At 45.6% G+C, this 22150-nt stretch overlaps 1 protein-coding gene across 1 annotated transcript; it reads right to left on the bottom strand.

The window, feature by feature from the left end:
• Window positions 1-16383: 16383 nt before the first annotated feature.
• clec3a (C-type lectin domain family 3, member A) lies at window positions 16384-20690 on the bottom strand. Its single transcript, XM_061222837.1, has 3 exons — window positions 20582-20690; window positions 19351-19431; window positions 16384-16781 (listed from the first exon to the last, which is right to left on the bottom strand). The coding sequence occupies exons 1-3, from the start codon at window positions 20688-20690 to the stop codon at window positions 16384-16386; spliced, it is 588 nt and encodes a 195-aa protein (XP_061078821.1).
• Window positions 20691-22150: the final 1460 nt, after the last annotated feature.

Here is a 22150-nt window from a genome sequence, read left to right as displayed (position 1 = left end):
AAGGGTTAATAAAGTGTATAAAACCCTTTCACCAATCTGAGCTGTACGTCCTTCAACACATAATCATATACACATCCAGTGTAGTTATCCCGTTTAAGAAACTGCAATGTAATATTGGTCAACTTTCCATACACTCAGGCATGTCTCTCTGGCATGTCTCTGTCGGGGAATACTTTTTATTGTAGTTCTTTATAGAACCCTCTGTCATAGGTGTGAAGTGTGAAAGCTCCCAGACAAAGAACCCTTGAACTAGATGGGGTTCTTCTGTGACATCACAGGGTTCCTTCTGGAACCATTTATTCTGAGAGTGTCGTTTCCCTCCGTATCTCATGAAGCTGGTTTGGTCGGGAAGAATCTGCAGAATAAGAAATAGAATCCCAGGAGACAAGTAACATTCAGGCTGATGCGAGCTGCGTTAGGCCACTGGTGGAGAAAGATGAGAACGGAGAAGAACAAGTCTTTCATGATAATTAAGAACCAGTTCACCTTAAAATGTGTGTCCTCTTCCTTGGTCACCTTTAGTCTGGAACCCACATTTAGAAGCATGTCTTACTCAAGGTTTGAGAACTTCATCAGGGAAGTGTTTTGCAAGCCCTCCACGTGAGTAAAACATTGAACATCAGGAGGGCACATCTGTCCCTGAGGGACAAAGGGTAGATGTTATTTTGTAAATTGTAAATAGTTTATTTGCTCGACTAGAATAAAAAAATAATTGCCCGGCTAGACCAGAATTGTCCTTCCTTGAAATTGGGTTTTCAATCTGCTGGATTAGATTGTGCCTGCAGTTGATCATACCTGCTCTATATGCATCTACCAAGGGGAATGTTGTGATATGATACGATGAGATTACATTACATTGCATTGCATTACATATGCCACTTGAACACATAGCAATAGAACATTCGGTCTCGCTAAAAGATATAATTCCGTGATTTATTTAGTCTCATTTTTGAAAGGTGTTGTTGGCGCTTTTCTTTGATTGGTTAGCTGGACATTAATGCCGTAAGTGTGATAATAATGATCATATTTCAGAATACTCTGGTTCACCGTGACGACTGACACTTCGGGTGTGAAATGGAGATCAGACGGCAGCGTTTTTAATCCATTAAAAGGGGCGCATTTCAGTGCTAATAGGGGTGAGCCGTCTTTATAAGCGGCTGCAGTTTCCCCCGGCAGTAGTTCAGAGCTGTCTGGCAGAATCGCGCTGAAAGACACTGTGCTGTGAAAGGCCGCTCCACATCTGTCAGACAGTGCACGGCCCTGACTGAACGCCACGGCGTCCTGCGTGTGATCAGAGTTAGCCGTGGCCGTGCCAAAGGAGTGAAGCGGCGGTGATGATGACTCTGTTTTCCGCCACCCCTTGCAGAAAGCTCACAGCTCAAACGAGGCCAGCTGGCTGGCTTCAGTTACGCTGCAAATGACCCAGAATCAAAAGCCAAGACTGCCTTCCAAAAACGCTTCAGTTCCAAAGAACACAGCAGATTATGGTTTGAAACATTAAATGGAGGAACTGTCAATAGCCTGAACAGCACTTTTTCCAATGAGAAGCCCGGGGGGGGGGGCGATCCAGTTTATGAACGATCGCCGTTGGACAGCTCAATGCCTTGAACTGCGCAGGAGGTAAAACCAATCGAAGCGTTCCTCTCACATTGACTCTCACAAAACATCGGCACGGACGGCTGAAAAATGCCTTTGTTTTCTCCTTCACACGAAACCATTTCTTGTGAGCATAACGCACATCTCTCCGCAGCGAGGTATCGATCTCCACTGAGGAGAAAGACAGTTTAAAATAGGAGAGCTAACTGTCCAGGGTGCAGTGTAGGCACTGCGGTCACACTAATTTAGCGTTTTTCTCCTGTATAAAAGCCTTGCCCTCTGTGACCTGCTGGAATTAAACAGCCTCTTAATTAAATCTGAAAGACCTGAATGCAGTGACAGGCCCGGAAGGCACGTTTTACCCTCATAATGATCAATGTGACGGCCTCCCTGTGAGAGCCCAGCTCCAGCTACACAGCTACAACAGCAAGCTCAGCTAATACTGACACTGAGAGAAACAGCACTGTGCCTTGGTCTATATGCCTGCATGCATACACATGCACATCCACACACACACATCACAGGCACACACACGCGTGCATGCACACACATACACACACACGTCATAGGCACACACATGCATGCATGCACACGCACACACACAAACACACACGTGCATGCACACGCACACACACACACGTCATAGGCACGCACATGCATGCATGCACACGCACACACACAAACACACACACACGTCATAGGCACACACACACACACACACATAAACACACACATGCATGCACACACACACATAAACACACACATGCATGCACACACACACACACACATGCACACACACAAAAAAAACACACACATCCTGCGCCGCTGAGGGATGGGATGTAGAAGCTGTATCCCCAGCTAACACACGGGCAATTGGATTGGATAGGGTACAATAATGTGTGTGTATGGATGGGTGAATGAGAAGCATCAATTGTACAGTGCTTTGGATAAAGGCGCTATATGAATGCCAACCCTTTACCATTTACCATTTGAACATCACCCTCCTCACACCATTATCCTGGACCAGAGCTGTGGGATCTGCTGGTTTCGATTGTTACTCTGCACTTCACTAACCAATTAAAGCAGTCCATGACACAGTTACCATCACTCCCCTCACCTGGTTACCTGGGTCTGAACTGGGTGGTGATTTCAGGGTGAATTAAAGAGAAACATAGTTACAGGCCCTGAGCCGAGACCATGAAGCAGACTAAACTTGTAAAGTTGAAACATCTGTCTGGAGCATTCGTCCCTCAACCCTGTTCTGTTGTATTAAATGACAGCAGAAACACGCAACTCAGACTCCTGTGTTTTGCTCAGCTATAGTCCCACCCTTTGGAGGAATTGCTTGGGTAGGAAATGTCTTGATTTATGGTCTGTCCGTGGTGGTGTGAACACACCAGCAGGGCTGAATATGATGCAAATATAAGATCAGATCCAGACTATAACCGCTCTTCTAAAGCAGGTGATGAATTCACTCTGGGCACATGTATTCTCGGGGTATGTCAGCTGTCGGTTCTGCACCGTGCCTGCAGTTCCAGCCCCAGCTCTCTGGCAGAGGCAGTGGAGTGGGCTTTTGGCTGGGCCTCCCGGTAGGCACTCTTCCAAACACATTACATAACATGAGCATTTGCTATATCATCACTTATTCGCTATTTCAGTCAAATTACAACCATTAAACCCATTTTTAAAATGAGGTATGCTTTATTTCACGGATCACTCTGATTGTTTATTTTGTTAAGATCGTTTGTCCAATGCAATAACTGACAAAGCTGTACATCAATATGAATAGAATTTCATGAATGGTTTTTGTCCTGCTGAAGTTGCCGCATTCGTAACTTTAAAGTTTCACTGCTTCAGTGAAATATTTAAGCAGACTACAGAGGATAGTAAAGATTAATCCATTGAAGTGACGTTGTGCTCATATCATGCATTCATAACAAAGCAGAGTAACTGCAGAAATGCCCTGTGCTTCTCGCTATGGGTGCATCACTCATTATGGTATACACTGTACATTCATGTTGCTATGTTGATGATTTTAGTTTGTCCAGGTCCTTTTGTCCCACCTGATAAGCAATAATCATCCAGTCATGAAAATTAACCAATTAGATTACTTCTGCAGTGAGTAGTGAAATTAAAATCCCAGCTGGTCTAAAAATAAATTCTCATTGTATGAAATGACCTTGTGACAAGAGGAATGCAATGCAGCTTAAAAAGAACCTGTGTGAGATTCACTCCCATCCTGCAACTCTTATTTCAGTATAAAGGACCAGCAGACAAAACCGACATTTAGCATATTATGTCCATTCGCTTCTACACTATTTGTGGGGAAATTATGTGAATTAAAATGAGGTATATACAAGCAGTGCAAGCTGTCGGAAGCTGTGGTGTGTCATAAATGTAATTTCTGATCCTTTAGCTGTCAATGGAGAAGTTTTTCATTAATTATTTTTCATTTGATATTCTTTGAAACAGCCACATCATGTTATAAAAAAACATATTTATATATATATATTTATATATATATATATATATATATATATATATATATATATATATATATATATATATATATATATATATATTCATGAAGATACTACCCATTAATTATGCTGTCAGGCTCTGTATGATTACAATGTACGATGCTGATTTATAATCATTTACCCAATACAAATATAGACGCAATTAGCAAATAACAAATCTGTTGATGATTAGGCATACTTCGAATCCCATTCGACAGCGTTGTTAACATATACTTATAAATACATACATTAATTAATTAGTTAATTCATAGAAATTTTAAGAATCGCAAGAGCGCAGAGTCGAAGACCCAACTGCTTTCTATTAAACTAAATTGATTTGATCTTTTCGTCGGTTTAAATAACGACTGACCGTGAAAGTTGTAAGCATAGTTTGAAAACTATTCGTTCAAGAATGTTAATCCCCATCATCTGAGTGAGGTCACACACACACACACACGCACACACATTTTTCTGCTTCCTAGAGACAGTGACGGCTTACCTTTGTTCCCAAATGGACTTTGATGTCAATCGTCTGTTTCTTTTGCTCCAGAATGCTTAAGAGATATTCTTGGAATACGCCAATTTTAGTGAAGAAGTGGTCGTTGTGCCAGCACCCTTCCATATTGTCAAAATCCACCCCCAGTCCGAGGAGAAATCTGACGCTCCCGGGGTCCAAAGCGATTTGCTGAGGTCTGCACAGAAGCGCGGTCCTGTAGCGTTCGTCCAGCACCGTCAGTTTCAGCACCTTCCCGGAACGGACAGCGACCAGGGCGGCGGTGAGACCGACGGGACCCGAACCCACGATCAGAACCGACACCCTCGCCCGCCATTGCCTTATCCCGTCCAAACTGACTTTCACCACCACGTACAGAAGTACTGCCAGCAAAGTACTGAGTGCCGTGTCGTACGCCAGCGCTCCGTACTTCTCTTCCACACTGCTGTTGAAGCGGTCTCCGGAGCTTTCCATGTCTACCCCGTTCAAACGACTACGCTAAAATGTACGAATTACACTACAATTGCATACTTGTCGAACGACACCTTTCAAAACACTTTCAGACATTAATGTCGCTCCGGGTGTTTTTCATGCTTGACTATGTCCCATTGTGACTTGCAAAACCAGCTCTGGCAATTGTTTGAGACGGAGATAAATGCAAGATCGGTATCCACTTACGGATACCGATAACTAACGCGCGGCAGAGCGCAGCTATTAAGGATGTGAAGAGCAATCTCTCTCAGTATCTCAAAATTAGGCGTCGTTAAACGCCCGTGGTAAGAAAATAGCGTTGCAAGTAATTGCTAATCCCTCTTCTTGCGGTTTAGTTCGCCCCGAACTACCGGCTGTGCACGCAATGCGAACCCGCCAGGACTGCAGCAGACCTTTCGACTCCGTGTTTCACTGCCGTGTAGTTCTCTGAACTGAGAGAGACTTGCGGGAACGTCGTCGTACTCGGATGCTGTGGGTTAGCTTGCTCTCGCATGTGACAATATTCACCACTTGCACTCTGTAACAGTAGAATACTAGTACAATTAATTTTTTTAAATTTTTTATGCTGCTCTGTTTTAGTTTAGTGGCAATCTTCTTTTTGAGAGCATTTTAAATAATTGTTTCCTTTGGGAAATGAACTGTGTTCACACCAATGATCTATCAAATAATTTAGCAGCACATTATGGTAAATACTTTAATAAATTCATTACAAATAAGTAAGATATGGAAGTTTTGGGTAATCTGTATCATTCACTGGCCCTATTTATTGATTATATGTATTGGTTGCTAGGCAAGTCGGTGTGTGGCTACAGGTATGTGGGCTACTGCATTACTTGACCTGCGTTGTTTTTGTTTTAGTGAAAGGCTCATCGGGACGTAACGGCTTCCATTGCATCGGATGTGAAACATAGTTATTGGTTTATAGGTTACATGCAGAACTGTAGATAAGCTTCACAGTTGACACATTTTCTTTATTTTGAAGTTGATCTGTCTCGTACTGAAGTCCTGGACTGCTGCAGCCCTGCTTCTCCCCTGGGGCATACTGAGCTGCATACTCTACACCCATCCATGTGGACGTTCTAGTTTACCTCATAGTTTAATATCTCAACTGGTACCATCTCAACCTGTAGGCCAGCGGGGGATGGGCATCCCCCTACAGCCAGGTTCCTCTCAAGATTTCTTCCCATTGGAGAGTTTTTCTCTCACCAGTGTTTGAGGGTTTGAGGGAGTCGTTTACCTTATATGGTCACATTTGGGGGATTAGGGCTGAAAAAATTCCATTTTTCTTTGTAAAGTGTCACAGTGTGCTGTGGGACACACAAGGTCGGTGGTTCTAATCCCGGTGTAGCCGCAATAATATCCACACAGCCGTTGGGCCCTTGAGCAAGGCCCTTAACCCTGCATTGCTCCAGGGGAGGATTGTCTCCTGCTTAGTCTAATCAACTGTATGTCGCTCTAGATAAGAGCGTCTGCCAAATGCCAATAATGTAACGTAATATACTGTCACATGTTGTTCCCAGTCATGTTTCTGCCACTACAAACTAAAAAAGATTTTTTGCTGAAATTTGGTTGATGAGGAAATGTAGAAACTTAAAAAATATATACAGTATATTTAAAATAACTTGGTACAGGTGATGGAGCTGACAGGCTTTAAAGAGCAGACATCAGTCTGGATCAGACATCAGTCTGGATCAGGAAAGCAGGTTATGTGAGCATGGATGGAGGCAGCAGGTGATATAGCCTTTGTCAGAACAAAGACAATGCGATTCCGCGGGGGGAAAATAATGGCAGGGCCCGTGAGAAAGGAAATCTCATTCTGTCCTGTGGAATAACTGTTGATGAAATCCAGTGTTTCAGCAGCTTGGATTACTGTGAGAGGTCTTATTTTACGCCTCTAACAGGGCATGTGCAAACCTGGAGCCATAACAGGACCAATCGCTCCTTCAACGTGATACGCTACAGGAAACAAAACAAACCTTGCCTCAGATCTTCACACACTGTTTGTCTTATACACTGAACAGCAGATTGTGTTTGTAGGGCAGCCACACTTGTTGCATAGAGAGATATACATCACTGTTATTGTTATTGAACCCCATGGTGTAATGTGTCCCCTGCATTAGACCCATCCTAGTTACTTAGGAGCATCCTAGTTAGTGGGCAGCCACAGTGCAGCACCCAGGGACCAACTCCAGTTCTGAGGCCAGGGCCTTGGCAACTGCAGGAGCACACCTAACCTGACGCGCATGTCTTTGAGTGTGGGAGGAAACCGGAGTACCCAGAGTAAACCCACATGAACACAGGGAGAACGTGCTAACTCCACACAGAGAGGATCTGGCTAGCTGAACCCACATGAACACGGGGAGAACATGCTAACTCCACACTGAGAGGATCTGGCTAGCTGAACCCACTCAAACACAGGGAGAACATGCTAACTCCGCACAGAGAGGATCTGGCTAGCTGAACCCACTCAAACACAGGGAGAACATGCTAACTCCACACTGAGAGGATCTGGCTAGCTGAACCCACTCAAACACAGGGAGAACATGCTAACTCCACACAGAGAGGATCTGGCTAGCTGAACCCACTCAAACACAGGGAGAACATGCTAACTCCACACAGAGAGGATCTGGCTAGCTGAACCCACTCAAACACAGGGAGAACATGCTAACTCCACACTGAGAGGATCTGGCTAGCTGAACCCACTCAAACACAGGGAGAACATGCTAACTCCACACTGAGAGGATTTGGCTAGCTGAACCCACTCAAACACAGGGAGAACATGCTAACTCCACACAGAGAGGATCTGGCTAGCTGAACCCATGCAAACACAGGGAGAACATGCTAACTCCGCACAGAGAGGATCTGGCTAGCTGAACCCACTCAAACACAGGGAGAACATGCTAACTCCACACTGAGAGGATCTGGCTAGCTGAACCCACTCAAACACAGGGAGAACATGCTAACTCCACACTGAGAGGATTTGGCTAGCTGAACCCACATGAACACAGGGAGAACATGCTAACTCCACACAGAGAGGATCTGGCTAGCTGAACCCATGCAAACACAGGGAGAACATGCTAACTCCGCACAGAGAGGATCTGGCTAGCTGAACCCATGCAAACACAGGGAGAACATGCTAACTCCACACAGAGAGGATCTGGCTAGCTGAACCCACGCAAACACAGGGAGAACATGCTAACTCCACACTGAGAGGATCTGGCTAGCTGAACCCATGCAAACACAGGGAGAACATGCTAACTCCGCACAGAGAGGATCTGGCTAGCTGAACCCACGTAAACACAGGGAGAACATGCTAACTCCACACAGAGAGGATCTGGCTAGCTGAACCCACGCAAACACGGGAAGAACATGCTAACTCCGCACAGAGAGGATCTGGCTAGCTGAACCCACATGAACACGGGGAGAACATGCTAACTCCACACAGAGAGGATCTGGCTAGCTGAACCCACGCAAACACAGGGAGAACATGCTAACTCCACACAGAGAGGATCTGGCTAGCTGGACCCACTCAAACACAGGGAGAACATGCTAACTCCGCACAGAGAGGATCTGGCTAGCTGAACCCACATGAACACGGGGAGAACATGCTAACTCCACACAGAGAGGATCTGGCTAGCTGGACCCACGCAAACACAGGGAGAACATGCTAACTCCGCACAGAGGATCTGGCTAGCTGAACCCACGCAAACACAGGGAGAACATGCTAACTCCGCACAGAGAGGATCTGGCTAGCTGAACCCACGCAAACACAGGGAGAACATGCTAACTCCGCACAGAGGATCTGGCTAGCTGAACCCACGCAAACACAGGGAGAACATGCTAACTCCGCACAGAGGATCTGGCTAGCTGAACCCACGCAAACACAGGGAGAACATGCTAACTCCGCACAGAGGATCTGGCTAGCTGAACCCACGCAAACACAGGGAGAACATGCTAACTCCGCACAGAGGATCTGGCTAGCTGAACCCACGCAAACACAGGGAGAACATGCTAACTCCACACAGAGAGGATCTGGCTAGCTGGACCCACGCAAACACAGGGAGAACATGCTAACTCCGCACAGAGGATCTGGCTAGCTGAACCCACGCAAACACAGGGAGAACATGCTAACTCCGCACAGAGAGGATCTGGCTAGCTGAACCCACGCAAACACAGGGAGAACATGCTAACTCCGCACAGAGGATCTGGCTAGCTGAACCCACGCAAACACAGGGAGAACATGCTAACTCCGCACAGAGGATCTGGCTAGCTGAACCCACGCAAACACAGGGAGAACATGCTAACTCCGCACAGAGGATCTGGCTAGCTGAACCCACGCAAACACAGGGAGAACATGCTAACTCCGCACAGAGGATCTGGCTAGCTGAACCCACGCAAACACAGGGAGAACATGCTAACTCCACACAGAGGATCTGGCTAGCTGAACCCACGCAAACACAGGGAGAACATGCTAACTCCACACTGAGAGGTTCTGGCTAGCTGAACCCACGCAAACACAGGGAGAACATGCTAACTCCACACTGAGAGGATCTGGCTAGCCTCTGGCCCTGGGCCATTCTCTAGTCAAACAGGCCTCACCCTGTAGGGACAAAGCTGCTGTAGGAACGGGTGTTCGCCGTTTGATCGGTATTAGCTTCCTGCCTCCTCCATTCGAGGATCTATTTTAGTACCGCTCTGTAAATAATATTCCTAGGACAAGCGATCATCGTGATTTATTGTAACGTTTTTATATATCGTAAATGCTCGCAGTATGTGTGCGTTTTGGCGGAATTGAAACCCTGATACCCATTTGCCTCCCAGGCTAATAATAGTACAAAGCAAGAGAGGCAAAATAACTATAAATGTAGAGAGCTAATGGCGTGTAAGTGCACGGTAACATAAATCACAGGGTTTAGCTGTGCAAAGGTGCATTAAACCCCCCCCCCACCCCCCACCCCCCCAGTACACACACACTGCAAGCATAATGGCCCTTAATGATGAAGCCTTTAGTCTAAGGGCTAATGATACCGGGAGGTGAAAACGGTTATCAGCCAAGCTCTGAGAGTCCAGCTACCACCATTACAAGAAACCACGTCAGTCATCAGTCACCTGACTCACGCCCGAAGAGCAACACACCTCTTCACACATTTCAGCGACACCGTTTAACATCGCAGCGCGTGGATACGGTCCACACCAAAGCATCCCAGCACAAAAAAAGAAGAAAAAAAACATATAGAAATAACTTCTGTGTGATCTTTATCCCTCCTGACAGGATTATATAGCCAGGGAAGTTTGTGAAAACCGTGTGTCCTTGATGGCCTCCTAGAAAATAGCCATTATAAATAATTCAATCACTTTTGAAAACCCTTGATAGCGGCTGTATTACAGGGGATTCGTTGTTACTGCAAACAGGTATACTCAAATTCACCGCATGCAACCACCAATTGGTTATATGCTGTAAATATGCAATATATACAGGTTGTATGTAGCTGCAGTATAATGCATATGTATACTCGTACTGTTCCCAGATGGGTGCTACACATTGGTGGCGGTAGAGGCTAGTTTGCCCCTTATCACTGTACGCACTTTGAGTGTCTAGAAAAGCGCTATTTGAAATAATGATCTATCTATATGTCATTGAACAGTCAAAGGAAGGAACCAGTTGCATTCCCCAGTTATTATCCATCTTTAACCCCATAGAGCGACTGCACTCGGGCTGATTGGCTGTACGTATGTGCGCTCCCTGTCACCTGAGTGCCCCTCGCGCGTCTCCAGATCGCACTCAGATCGCGGCTGGAGCGGGAGCCGAGACGCTAATGATTTCTGCAGAGGCGGAGAGCGGCGACCAGCTGAAGACAGCTCGGGTAATTGGTTTCCACCTCCGCCCCGGCGCTTGGCAACACGCCGTCTCGGGCCGCGGCGTCACAGAAGAGGAGGCGTCAGGCGCTAATTAGAGTCGCTGAGCGGAGAGAGAGATGCCCGCAGGAGCGTGATGCGTGAGATCTGACACGGGAAGAGGATGTCGTGCGTGCGCTCCCGCGGAACACGTGTAATCCCTCATGGACTCAACTCCGCCGGAGTTAAAATTGACACTGAGGATTTTACACTGCGGTAGGAGTGTGGGGGTGTTCATGTTCGAGTGAGCAGAGCTGATGCACAGTCATGCAAGGATAAGCCTGTAAGAATTAGTGTACTTCCATTTACCTTTTACACTGGAATGGGCGACATTGGCTCAGGTGGTAAAAGCAGTTGTCCGGCAGTTGGAGGGTCGAAGTGTCCCTGAGCAAGTCACCTAACCCCTAAATGCTCCTGACGAGCTGGTTGGTGCCTTGCATGGCAGCCAATCGCCGTTGGTGTGTGAATAAATTGGTGAATGAGAAGCATCAATTGTGCAGCGCTTTGGATAAAGGCGCTATATAACTTCCAACCATTTACCAACCATTTGAATGGTAAATGGACTGCACTTATACAGCACTTTTATCCAGGCTGTGATTTTCCCTTTACATCAGTTTTTTTGTGAAGCTACTTTTAGAAACAAGGTTGGCAGCGGCTGCTTCATCAGACTCTTGTTTGTGCAATCAGGCCTTTAATATAATTAGCAGCCTGAGCGGACGTATTAGCCTGGAATAATATAGCATGCTAAAATGAAGTGCTGTGAGGAAGTGCCATGTTCAGGCCTGGATAGCTTCAATAACGCGTTTTGACAAAGCAACGGCAACTGAGTAAATGACCGTTACTATACGAGCTGATAATGAACTGCAGTTACTCTCCATTATCTGGAATGAGCTGGTGGCTGTTGTTATTGCTGTCATTAAAATGTTTTTCGCAAAACCATTTGAGGAAGTTAGGAGCAGCATTGTGACAGTGCACATGTCCTTGCTGATGGGGTTCAGTGGATACGCACTACACCTGTGTGTCACAGAGTTGTACGTACATATCCCCCGTGCGTGTCAGAGTTGTACGTACATCCACTCTTCATTGTCGTCTCTTCTGCACGTTTGTCATTGGCTCCCGGCCTGGAAGGGCGACCGATGCCTCTATGACTATGTTGCCATGACAATCACTCAGGGCTAAGGTTTCGTAGGGCACGACAGGAAGTCACACACACATTTACCCCTTCCTCTGCAGCCACTTGTGAGGCATCATCAAGTGTAAACTGTATTCATAAACATACACACATTACATACACGTGTTTGAGGGCTCCCAGAACAGTGTGAATCCTAGCACAGAGGACACACTGCGTGCTAGGATTCCCTTCAATAATGCTAATGTATTCAGATCTTAGGCAGATCTTAATTTGCCGATTAAGATAAATACAGTCATTTTCAAGCATTACATGACATTACATTAATGGCGTTTGGCAGACGCTCTTATCCAGAGCGACATACAGTTGATTAGACTAAGCAGGAGACAATCCTCCCCTGGAGCAATGCAGGGTTAAAGGCCTTGCTCAAGGGCCCAGCGGCTGTGCGGATCTTATTGTGGCTACACCAGGATTAGAACCACCGACCTTGTGTGTCCCAGTCATTTACCTTAACCACTACGCTACAGGCCGTGCTACAGGCCACCCTAATTTTTTTCCAATATTTTATTGCAATGTAACCTATACCACTTACGCCAACATTGCACATAGGTGATCTAACTTCATTGACAGCGGAGAGGTTTTGAATTTGGATTGTGGCCTCCTGGGATAAATTATTTCCTGTAGTTGGGTCAGTAGTGGTCTACGAGACTCTTTCCGATGCTGATGACCCTGCTGACTGATGGAGATATCGTGAATAGACGGCACAAAGGGCCCTTTGAATGAGATGTAAAACCCAGGTCCTGACGATGGCCTTAAAAGGTTCTCTGGCACCTTTTGAAAGAGTATTTTCTACATACACTGTCCGTCTGAACAGCTTTTCATCGCCATAGCAGGCTCTACATTACCCTGCTCACTACACGCGTTGACTCTCCAGGTTGTCCTTGTGAAAGAGAATGCAGTAATGCTGTTCTCATTTGACCTACTTGTTTAAATTAAAATAAAATAGATGTCATGTTTTTACCCTGACATTTAAAGTAATGCCGACATCTGAAGTAACTGTCATTTTTTCCACAAGTGCCTCTTCATTTTCTCTTGCTCTTCAGTTCTTTTATAAATTTTATAATTACATTTTGGTAAGATATTTCTACCTTCTTCATGGTTTTTAAAAATAATATCATACATGGTTTCCACAGTAATTTGTCTGTACATACGTATGTATGTGATCAGAATGTTCTTAACTGAACATTCTAATGCTGATGTCACCATCACTGCTGGTCATTGAAAACAATGGGGTTCTAAAACACTGACTTTGAATGTCTGGAAAAACATTCCAAAAAAACAGTTCATTATGAGTTCACATTCCGTAGACTGTTCACAAGATGGACACGGTGTTATCTGTCATAGCGTGGAATTATGGATGAGGTGAACTCGTTGCATGGCTATAAACTGCAATAGAGGTTAATTGAGGTAGGTCAGAACAAGATCAGAACAGTAGTCACTGTGGCCTTCCATCCACACTCTTATATAACAGTTCATGACACGGTCACACGCATTACAAGTAGGTGACCTTGTGGTGAGGTTTTATGTGCCACACATGAGCATGTTACATCATTAACAGACCACAGATTATATAGCTCCATACGCTGCTGCAGGTTTCATTGGCTCCTCCTGGAATGATGTTCCAAGCCAGCTAAGAACATACAAGCTAATGAGACCCTTTAGCACTGATCTAATATACCATGATATACCATATCATCCCAGGGGGCAGTGACAAGTATGTGACTGGGACCCGGAAATATCCAGGGGGGGATATTTAACCCCACATTGCTCCAGGGGGGGGTTGTCCCTGCTAATGCTAATGAGGAAACTTTCTGGAAATACTTCGTATACAGGGGTGGCCTGTAGCGTAGTGGTTAAGGTACATGACTGGGACCCGCACGGTCGGTGGTTTGATCCCCGGTGTACCCACAATAAGATCCGCATAGCCGTTGGGTCCTTGAGCAAGGCCTTAACCCTGCATTGCTCCAGGGGAGGATTGTCGCCTGCTTAGTCTAAATCAACTGTACGTCGCTCTGGATAAGAGCGTCTGCCAAATGCCATTGATGTAACGTAATGTAATGCTTGAAAATTACTGTATTTATCTTAATCGTTTTCTCTATCAATTAATGCAATATAGAAAACAACTAGATGTAATTAAAAATTGTGTGACGTTGGAGGCAGTCTGTAGGGCAGCTGCCTCTCGAGTCAAAAGCAAATCCCCCATGATTCCCCAGCATGACACTTCCTAAATTACAGTGCGCTCTGTCTTTATCTGTCTGTAACCGGCATAGTGAAGAGGGTGCTCTCCTTATAACACTGCCATGGTTTCAGATTCACAAATTCATAACTTACCTCCTGTGGCGTTCAAGGAGCCAGCTGACTCTTTTTAAGTACATCCTCTGAGCGGCGATAGCCGAGCAACGGTTACTAGGCAGTGGACCTCTATCAGCCTTTCTTCGCTGTAAGCTACAGGTTAGCTTATTGTGACCGTGGTGAGGCGGTGTATTCGGGGAACTTGCAGAACTGATGTTTCTTCTCCAAATAGTTTGGAGGATTTATGCACATAGCAACAGTAACCAAGGTGACAGGGCTTAGCCGAAAAGGGTCAATTTTTAATTACCATTGAAATAATCGAGAAAAGGGTGTGCGAGGATTGATGCTGGATTCACCATAGAGTTTAGACCGCCGAGAAGCATGCTGGCTGCCAAACAGGAATCTCGCGGTGAAAGGTTTCGATTATGCGAATTCCTCTGTGCTCTGTCAAAGACTGGGTCCTTGGACACGCTGTCAACCGCCCATCTGCCCAAGGCCAGTCTGCCCAAGGCCAGTCTGCCTGCATTGTCTTCATGCACTCGTGAAGGAATGGCAGCAGCACTGGATCAACACTCATCCTGAGCATGCTGATGATTTCTAGGGCGTGTGGGGGCTCTCTGGAGCCCTGCCTCGGTGTATCAGCCACACCGCTTCCTGCAGTGGCAGTGTCTGTTCTCCTGTCACGGTCTTTTTGTGAATGGTGAAAGTCTGCATTTATATAGCGCCTTTTTCCAACGCGCTGTACAACTGGCGCTTCGCATTCGCTCATCAGGAGCATTGGGGGGTTGGGTGTCTTGCCCGGGACACTTCGACACACCCAGGGCGGGATCGAACTGGCAACCCTCTGACTGCCAGATGACCATTCTTACCTTATTTTATTAGAAATAGAGGAATATTACTATGTTTTCCTCATGCTCCAGTGTTAACAAAAGTCAGTCTGTGAGTGAGTCACAATGCACAAAGTACGTTATTTGATTCAGAAAATTTGAATGACTGTCCAGAGAGCATAAGGACTTAGGACAAGGATCTCAAAGAAGCTAGGCTATGTATTTTGTATCCTTACAAAAACCCAGCAGTTGGTGCAGCAGTAATCCTGAGCATTTGTGAAGAGTCTGTGATTGCATTGTCCTCCTGTGCCGAGGGAACAAGGGCCACACCTCATCACCTATGACTACTGAGTGTGTTATATAGGGGGGTGACATGGCTCAGGCAGTAAGAGCAGTCGTCTGGCAGTCTGAGGGTTGCCGGTTCGATCCCCCGCCCGGGCTGTGTCGAAGTGTCCCTGACCAAGACACCTAAGGTCGGTGCCTTGCATGGCAGCCAATCGCCATTGGAGTGTGAGTGTGAGTGTGTGTATGGATGGGTGAATGAGAAGCATCAATTGTACAGCGCTTTGGATAAAGGCGCTATATAAATGCCAACCATTTATAACTAGAGTGCTTTAAGAATTGAACTAGACTCTTCATGAATTGGTGATTAGCCTGCTTCTGTTCTGAAGACGTAGATTTTTTTAGGATTATGTGCCAAGCATGGAATGCCAGACCAAAATCTGGTTTTGGTTCCTGTCAGGCACACAGAGTAGGATACTACTTGGAAAGTATGATGAGCTGAAATTACTCACTTTCTTCATTTTCTTTGTTATGATTCATAAAAACTCAAAAGAACCAGCCGTGCTGCTTGAAACAGCTGTTAGCTGGATGATCAATTAGACCAGCTCCATCGTCAACATGGTTTGACCAGCTCAAGCTATGTTCTGAAACGGCCGGTAGCTGGTATTTCAAGCCGGTCACAGCTAGATCTTACACCAGGGCCGTACCCCGTTCACCCCTGTCACGAGCAGCAGCATGAAGAACTGGAGGGAGCCTGCGTGTTTGTTCAGACGTGTTTTAATGAGCAGTCGCGCGGGGTTACGGGATGAGGTACTCGCAGACGTACTTCTTGAGCGCGCGGCAGACCTGGTCGTGCCAGCGGCCCTGTGCAGTGAGCGACAGCGCCACGCAGCTCTCCCTCTTCCCGCCCGTGGGCTGCTTCTTGGCGCGGTCCCAGTGGAAGAAGCTCACGGGCGCGCTGTTCACGTCCACGTACTGGCCCTCCGTCACCATGTCCGTCACGCCGATCCAGAACTCCCGCCAGCCGGGCGCGGTCCTGCGGGCGTAGTCCCTCAGCTCGCTGTTCTCCTGGAGGTCCCGGGGGATGGCCAGCGTGCCGCCCTGGGCGATGCAGTCCTCGTTGGCCTCGTGGTAGTGCTTCGGCTCCTCCATGGCCAGGTAGCACTTCCTGTGGGCCTTGACCCCACGGAGGCAGACTGGAAGCAGAGCCGCACACCGACTGACCACCACGCCTCATGCACAAAGACACACTGAAATACAGAGGTACACAAAGTGCCTGAAAGGGTACAAATGTTTGTCGCTTTAGCGGTACCCGAGAGGTGCATAACACTGGACCCAATATCCAGCAATATATAAAAAAAAAATTTTGCTTGGAAAAAGTACTAATTTGTACCCAGAGAGAACATTACTCTACTAAATGGGTACATTTGGGAAATGTGATCATTGAAGAACAAAAGTGTACCTCCACTGTCACTTCATTTCTGAGAGTGTACCCTGAAATACTCCCGTCTCTTACTGTATATAGTCTATGGGCCAGGAGGGTGGCCATGCCCACTTGGAGGGACAGTCTCTCACAGTCTATGTTACTATATGATAACATTGTGGCAACAGTAGCGTTCTATGTGCATTCACAACGCTTTTTCATCGCTCCATCATTTGTTTTTCTTGTTTGTTTCATTGGTTTTTAAATGAAACTCATATAAAATGGTTAAACAATGCAGTCCTATACAGTATGGAAACAACGGTTCAAATCACCATTAATTTAGTGACTCTGAGGAACTGTTAATGTATGATCACGCTAACCAGATGCAAGACTGAAGACTTGTTCATGGCTGTACAGCTGATTCTATGTGAATTGTACCTTATCCAACCTGCTCTGTAGTTTATTCTAATGACCTTGGAATGCACTTTTTGTACATCGCTTTGGATAAAAGTGTCTGGCAAATAAATGTAATGTATACATTCAACAGCTACTGATGGAGTTACTTGCATTTAGATGAAGAAGACCTGAATTGATCAAACATGGGCTGGATCAAGCCAAAACACTTTGAAGGATAAAATATGGATAAAATATGAGTCTTCCATGAGGAATATTGGCCCTAACATATTCAGGTGGTGGTCTACCTAGGACTTTATTTCGAGAGAAATCAATTTTGGTTCAACAGAGCGATTACTGTCGTTCATGTTTTTATTCTTTCTTTAAAATGCTGCTTCTCATGAAGCATGGGGGTCTATTTTAATACCTCTCCAAACATTTGCCTGATGCTTTAACAAGCATAGCAGTTTTACCATGTCCTCCAGGCCCAAACTGAGTTTCCAGAGAAATAGACTGGCTCTTTCAGCCGGGGCTGACTGACAGACAGAAGCACTCTGTGTTTGGAGGGAAACCCAGATACAACATGTGCTATTGCACCACTCGTCCCCCCCAACAGAAACAAATACAAACTTTGACTTCAGTATTATTACTTAAAATAAACTTTAAAAACAAACTACTGAACGTCTGAACATCAAACCACAGGCATTTAAAAAGTTGAAATTGTTTGAAATTCACTATCATAGTGAATAAGTATTCACAGTCCTTTTCTCCCCACCAGAGTTGATTGCATAGTGAGTGATTAGCTGCAAAATGGCTGCCAGACATCGCCCAAGTGGGTGTTTCACGATATATAGATGCTGGATGCAGTGAGTTATCCCCTCAGTGAAAGGTACTATAAGGCTCTTTGAAAAAGGGGGCTATAAAAAATTAATTATCATGAGTATTACAAGTACGAGCATACCCGCATTCATGATCAGTGCTGTGGATGTTCTGGCAAGGGTTCAGGCTGAGTTGTTGGCGACCCCTGCTGGTGAGGTGTGGTATTGAGCAGTAAGGGGCCTATGGCTGAACTGTAAGAGTAGGTGGGAATGACCGACCAGTTGAAGTAGTATCTTCTTTCAGGTGAGGTATCGGTATTCTAATGGGGAACAGGATAATCCCACCGAGCCTACTGTCGAAAGCCAATTCCAGTTGTGTAGCCCTGAGTCACCTGATCTCTTTATTCTTCCAGACTCCTATAAAGGTTGTTGTTCAGCCATTCATATCATATGGATGGCATCATCCCATCCACATGACGTGCAGCCCTGCAGACCTGCACAACGCCCTGCTCTGAACTGATGTCTCACTCTCGTGCTCAGGTGTAAAATATGTCCTCGCCGCGCGCAAGCAGATCTCAGATATGCTCCCGGTGCGAAAGGGCTTGGGTTGCAGGCTATGAATTAGCCTCGATGCTAAGTCGGTCGTTTATTGCAGTGGAGAATCATTAAAAACTGGCATTTTTTTAAAAATATGAGTTCAGTTCTTCCTGACTCTGGCTTGCATATTTCATCAGGCTTTCCCCATTAGCATCGCGGTCGCTTAATCATCCGCCTGTCTGTGCCCTGGGTCCTGAGGAAAGAACGCTCGCTGTTTAGAGCATCCAGGCTTCAGTCCTGTGACATCACAGGGCGGAAGTGCACACATTCTTCCACTCCCTGTGCCAAGCGTTCTGAAGGCTGGATTAAGTCAGATACTGTCGAGCAGGAATCATCAGATATTTCCCCTGGTCACTAACAATTAGTGCTGCTGATTGACTGCCAGGCTTCACACCGGATGTTGCCTAGTGGCTAAGACAGATGACGGGAACCCTGCAGGTTGGTGGTTCAAGCCCCGGTGTAACCATGATAAAATCTGCACCGCTCTTGGCTATTGGAACAAACGAATGATGACTATGAGATCGTTCAGCTCACCTGTCTGCAGAGCCTGCATCTCCTTCAGAGAGTTCACCTCCAGCCACAGCTTACTGATCTGGGTCTTCAGGTCATCCTCATCTGCTGCTGCTGGAAGAGAGGACATAAAGCAGCCAAACACCACAAGTAGTGCCACCAACAAGCTCGGAAGCCAGCTATCTCCAGTCATATTCACCGTCTCCAAGTAGACGTCCATTGCAAACAATCTATCCACATTTAAATATTTACATGTAATTACAGCATGAAATTAAATCAAAAATTTTCCAAGCATGCACCAAAAAGCGAATTTCCCATTTTTTCAAATGCTTCCGATTAAAAACACACTCCCTTTATCACCCCATCACAGAAGATTTCAGTGCTGTAGGTGCCTTTTCCAGAGCATTGTTAGCAATTCTTCTTTGTTAGCAACACGTGAAATTGTGTCATTAGCTTGTGTTGGCGTGTCATTAGCATGGTCAGCAATGTTGGCATGTCATTAGCGTGTGTTGGCTGTGTTGACATGTCATTAGTGTGTGTTAACCATGTTTGTGTGTCATTAGCATGTGTTATTATTGTTGGTGTGTCATTAGCAGGTGTTGGCTGAGTTGTTGTGTCAGTAGCATGTGTTAGCCATGTTGGCATGTCATTAGCATGTGTCATCTGTGTTGGCGTGTCATTAGCATGTGTTAGCTGTGTTGGTGTGTCCTTAGTGTGTGATAGCCATGCTGGCATGTCATTAGTGTGTGTTAGCCGAGTTGGTGTGTCATTAGAATGTGTTAGCTGTGTTGGTGTGTCCTTAGAGTGTGTTAGCCATGTTGACGTGTCATTAGCATGTGTTATCTGTGTTGGTGTGTCATAAGCATGTGTTGGCTGAGTTGGCGTGTCATTAGCGTGTGTTAGCCAAGTTGCCGTGTCATTTGCACGTGTTAGCTGTGTTGGCATGTCATTGGCGTGTGTTAGCCATGTTGGGATGTCAGTAGCGTGTGTTAGTTTGTAGGGCGGCCTGTAGCGTAGTGGTTAAGGTACATGACCGGGACCTGCAAGGTCGGTGGTTCGATCCCCAGTGTAGCGACAATAAGATCCACACAGCCGTTGGGCCCTTGAGCAAGGCCCTTAACCCTGCATTGCTCCAGGGGAGGATTGTCTCCTGCTTAGTCTAATCAACTGTATGTCGCTCTGGATAAGAGCGTCTGCCAATTGCCATTAATGTAATGTGTTAGCCGTGTTGGCATGTCAGTCGCGTGTATGTTACCTGTCAGCCTGGCTGGCGCGGCCTTCCTGCTGCGGGAGGGCAGGCTGGTCCCCTGGTGGGTCAACACGGTGAAGAGCACCAGGAGAAACACCACCCCGGGACGGCCCATGTCTGCAGCTCAACACCGGGTGCTCCTGATAAAGTCAAAACGGCGTCCCGGCAGCGCGCAGAATCCCTACTGACTGCGTCCTGGTCCTGGAGTCTGTCTCGCTGGCCTGATCCGCTTCTTTTAAACTACAGCAGGCCATTCACACGCCCAGGGTGGACAGACCACAGAGACCCCCCTGTTTCTGCCCATTCATAATATTTACCCCAGCTTCTGTGCGACTCATTCAGCACTGTTTCCACTCGTTACACAACCGGCCTTTTGATTTACTGTTAAACAACTCTTCTACTTTCATATATGATATAATGTATGAACAATTGTGACAGTTATTCAAACCACAATTAATAACATGTCACAATTGTTCGTATACAGTACTGTGCAAAACTCTTAGGCACCTGTATAACACTCTGTACAGATAAGATTCTTTCCAAAATAATTCAATGAAAGGTCCTAAATAAACATACTATACGTTTTACATTACATTTTAGTAATTTGGCAGAATAGTTCAAAACTGAATCAAATCAGTATTTTTTGTGACCACGCTTCGGTGTTAAAACTGCATCACTTCTCTATGATAGCCAACGCTGTCCTGCAGTTCTATAAGACAATCAGCAGGGAGGTTGTTCCAAGCATGTTGGAGAACTTCTTCTCACAGTTCTTCTGCAGACTTTGGTTGGCTCCTTGCTTCTGATCTCAGACAGCCTTGATCAAGTTTTTATTTAAAAAGTAGTCAATTGCTTACAGTAATATGTTACTTTTTTAAATTAAATGCAAAAATGTATCTATAAAATTTAATCCTTTGGAAAATGAATATTTGGAAATCTCAAGTGTTCTTTTATACTAACACACACACACACACACACACACACAAAAAACATATATATAATAAAGTCTAGGGTGCCTAAGACTTATGCACAGTACTCTATGTTGCTCATCTGCGTAAGTTCTTTGAGACAGCAATGTCAGAAATGACATTTTAAATGGCAATAATACTTTGCACCTTAAATTGGGACAAAATTACATTGATTCCATATGCGGAACCTTCACAAAACAATAGGACACATTTGAAACAAATTACAGAGCGTAACTATCTACATGTCAGTTATGTATAACTATCTACAAAGGCCACCTGAGACTGCTATTCCAAGAAATCAAGCTCAAATGCAAATGTGTATCTGCTGATGCTCCCATTGTACTTGTTTGCAGCAACAGGTAAAAATGTGCAGTTTGTGCCTGAGCTAGTTAAACCGGAGTATTTAAAGAAATCCCCTTTGAGTCCTGCCGGGTTTCTGGTTTTGTGAAAAGAGAGCTTGTTAAGACTACAGTGGTGTAGCGTGTGCCTCTCGCAGAGACTCGGCTGTGCTATTTTTAGTAGCTCAGCTACACGTTGACTTGGAGAGAGTGTAGTCTGAATTCAGCATTCAACTTCTTGTCATTGAGCAGTTATTGGAAAGGTAAATAAA

Source organism: Conger conger, chromosome 15 (genome assembly GCF_963514075.1).
Source record: "Conger conger chromosome 15, fConCon1.1, whole genome shotgun sequence".
Taxonomy (NCBI): domain Eukaryota; kingdom Metazoa; phylum Chordata; class Actinopteri; order Anguilliformes; family Congridae; genus Conger; species Conger conger.
This window is presented reverse-complemented; position numbering and strand designations above follow the sequence as displayed.

What these genes read in the sequence shown, in the direction of transcription:
- clec3a (XM_061222837.1), bottom strand. Translation starts at nt 20,690, where the DNA reads ATGGGCCGTCCCGGGGTGGTGTTTCTCCTGGTGCTCTTCACCGTGTTG. An exon ending in CGCGCCAGCCAGGCTGACAG is followed by an intron (nt 19,432 to 20,581) that starts GTAACATACACG and finishes CAGCAGCAGCAG; the next exon opens with ATGAGGATGACCTGAAGACC. An exon ending in GATGCAGGCTCTGCAGACAG is followed by an intron (nt 16,782 to 19,350) that starts GTGAGCTGAACG and finishes CTCTGCTTCCAG; the next exon opens with TCTGCCTCCGTGGGGTCAAG.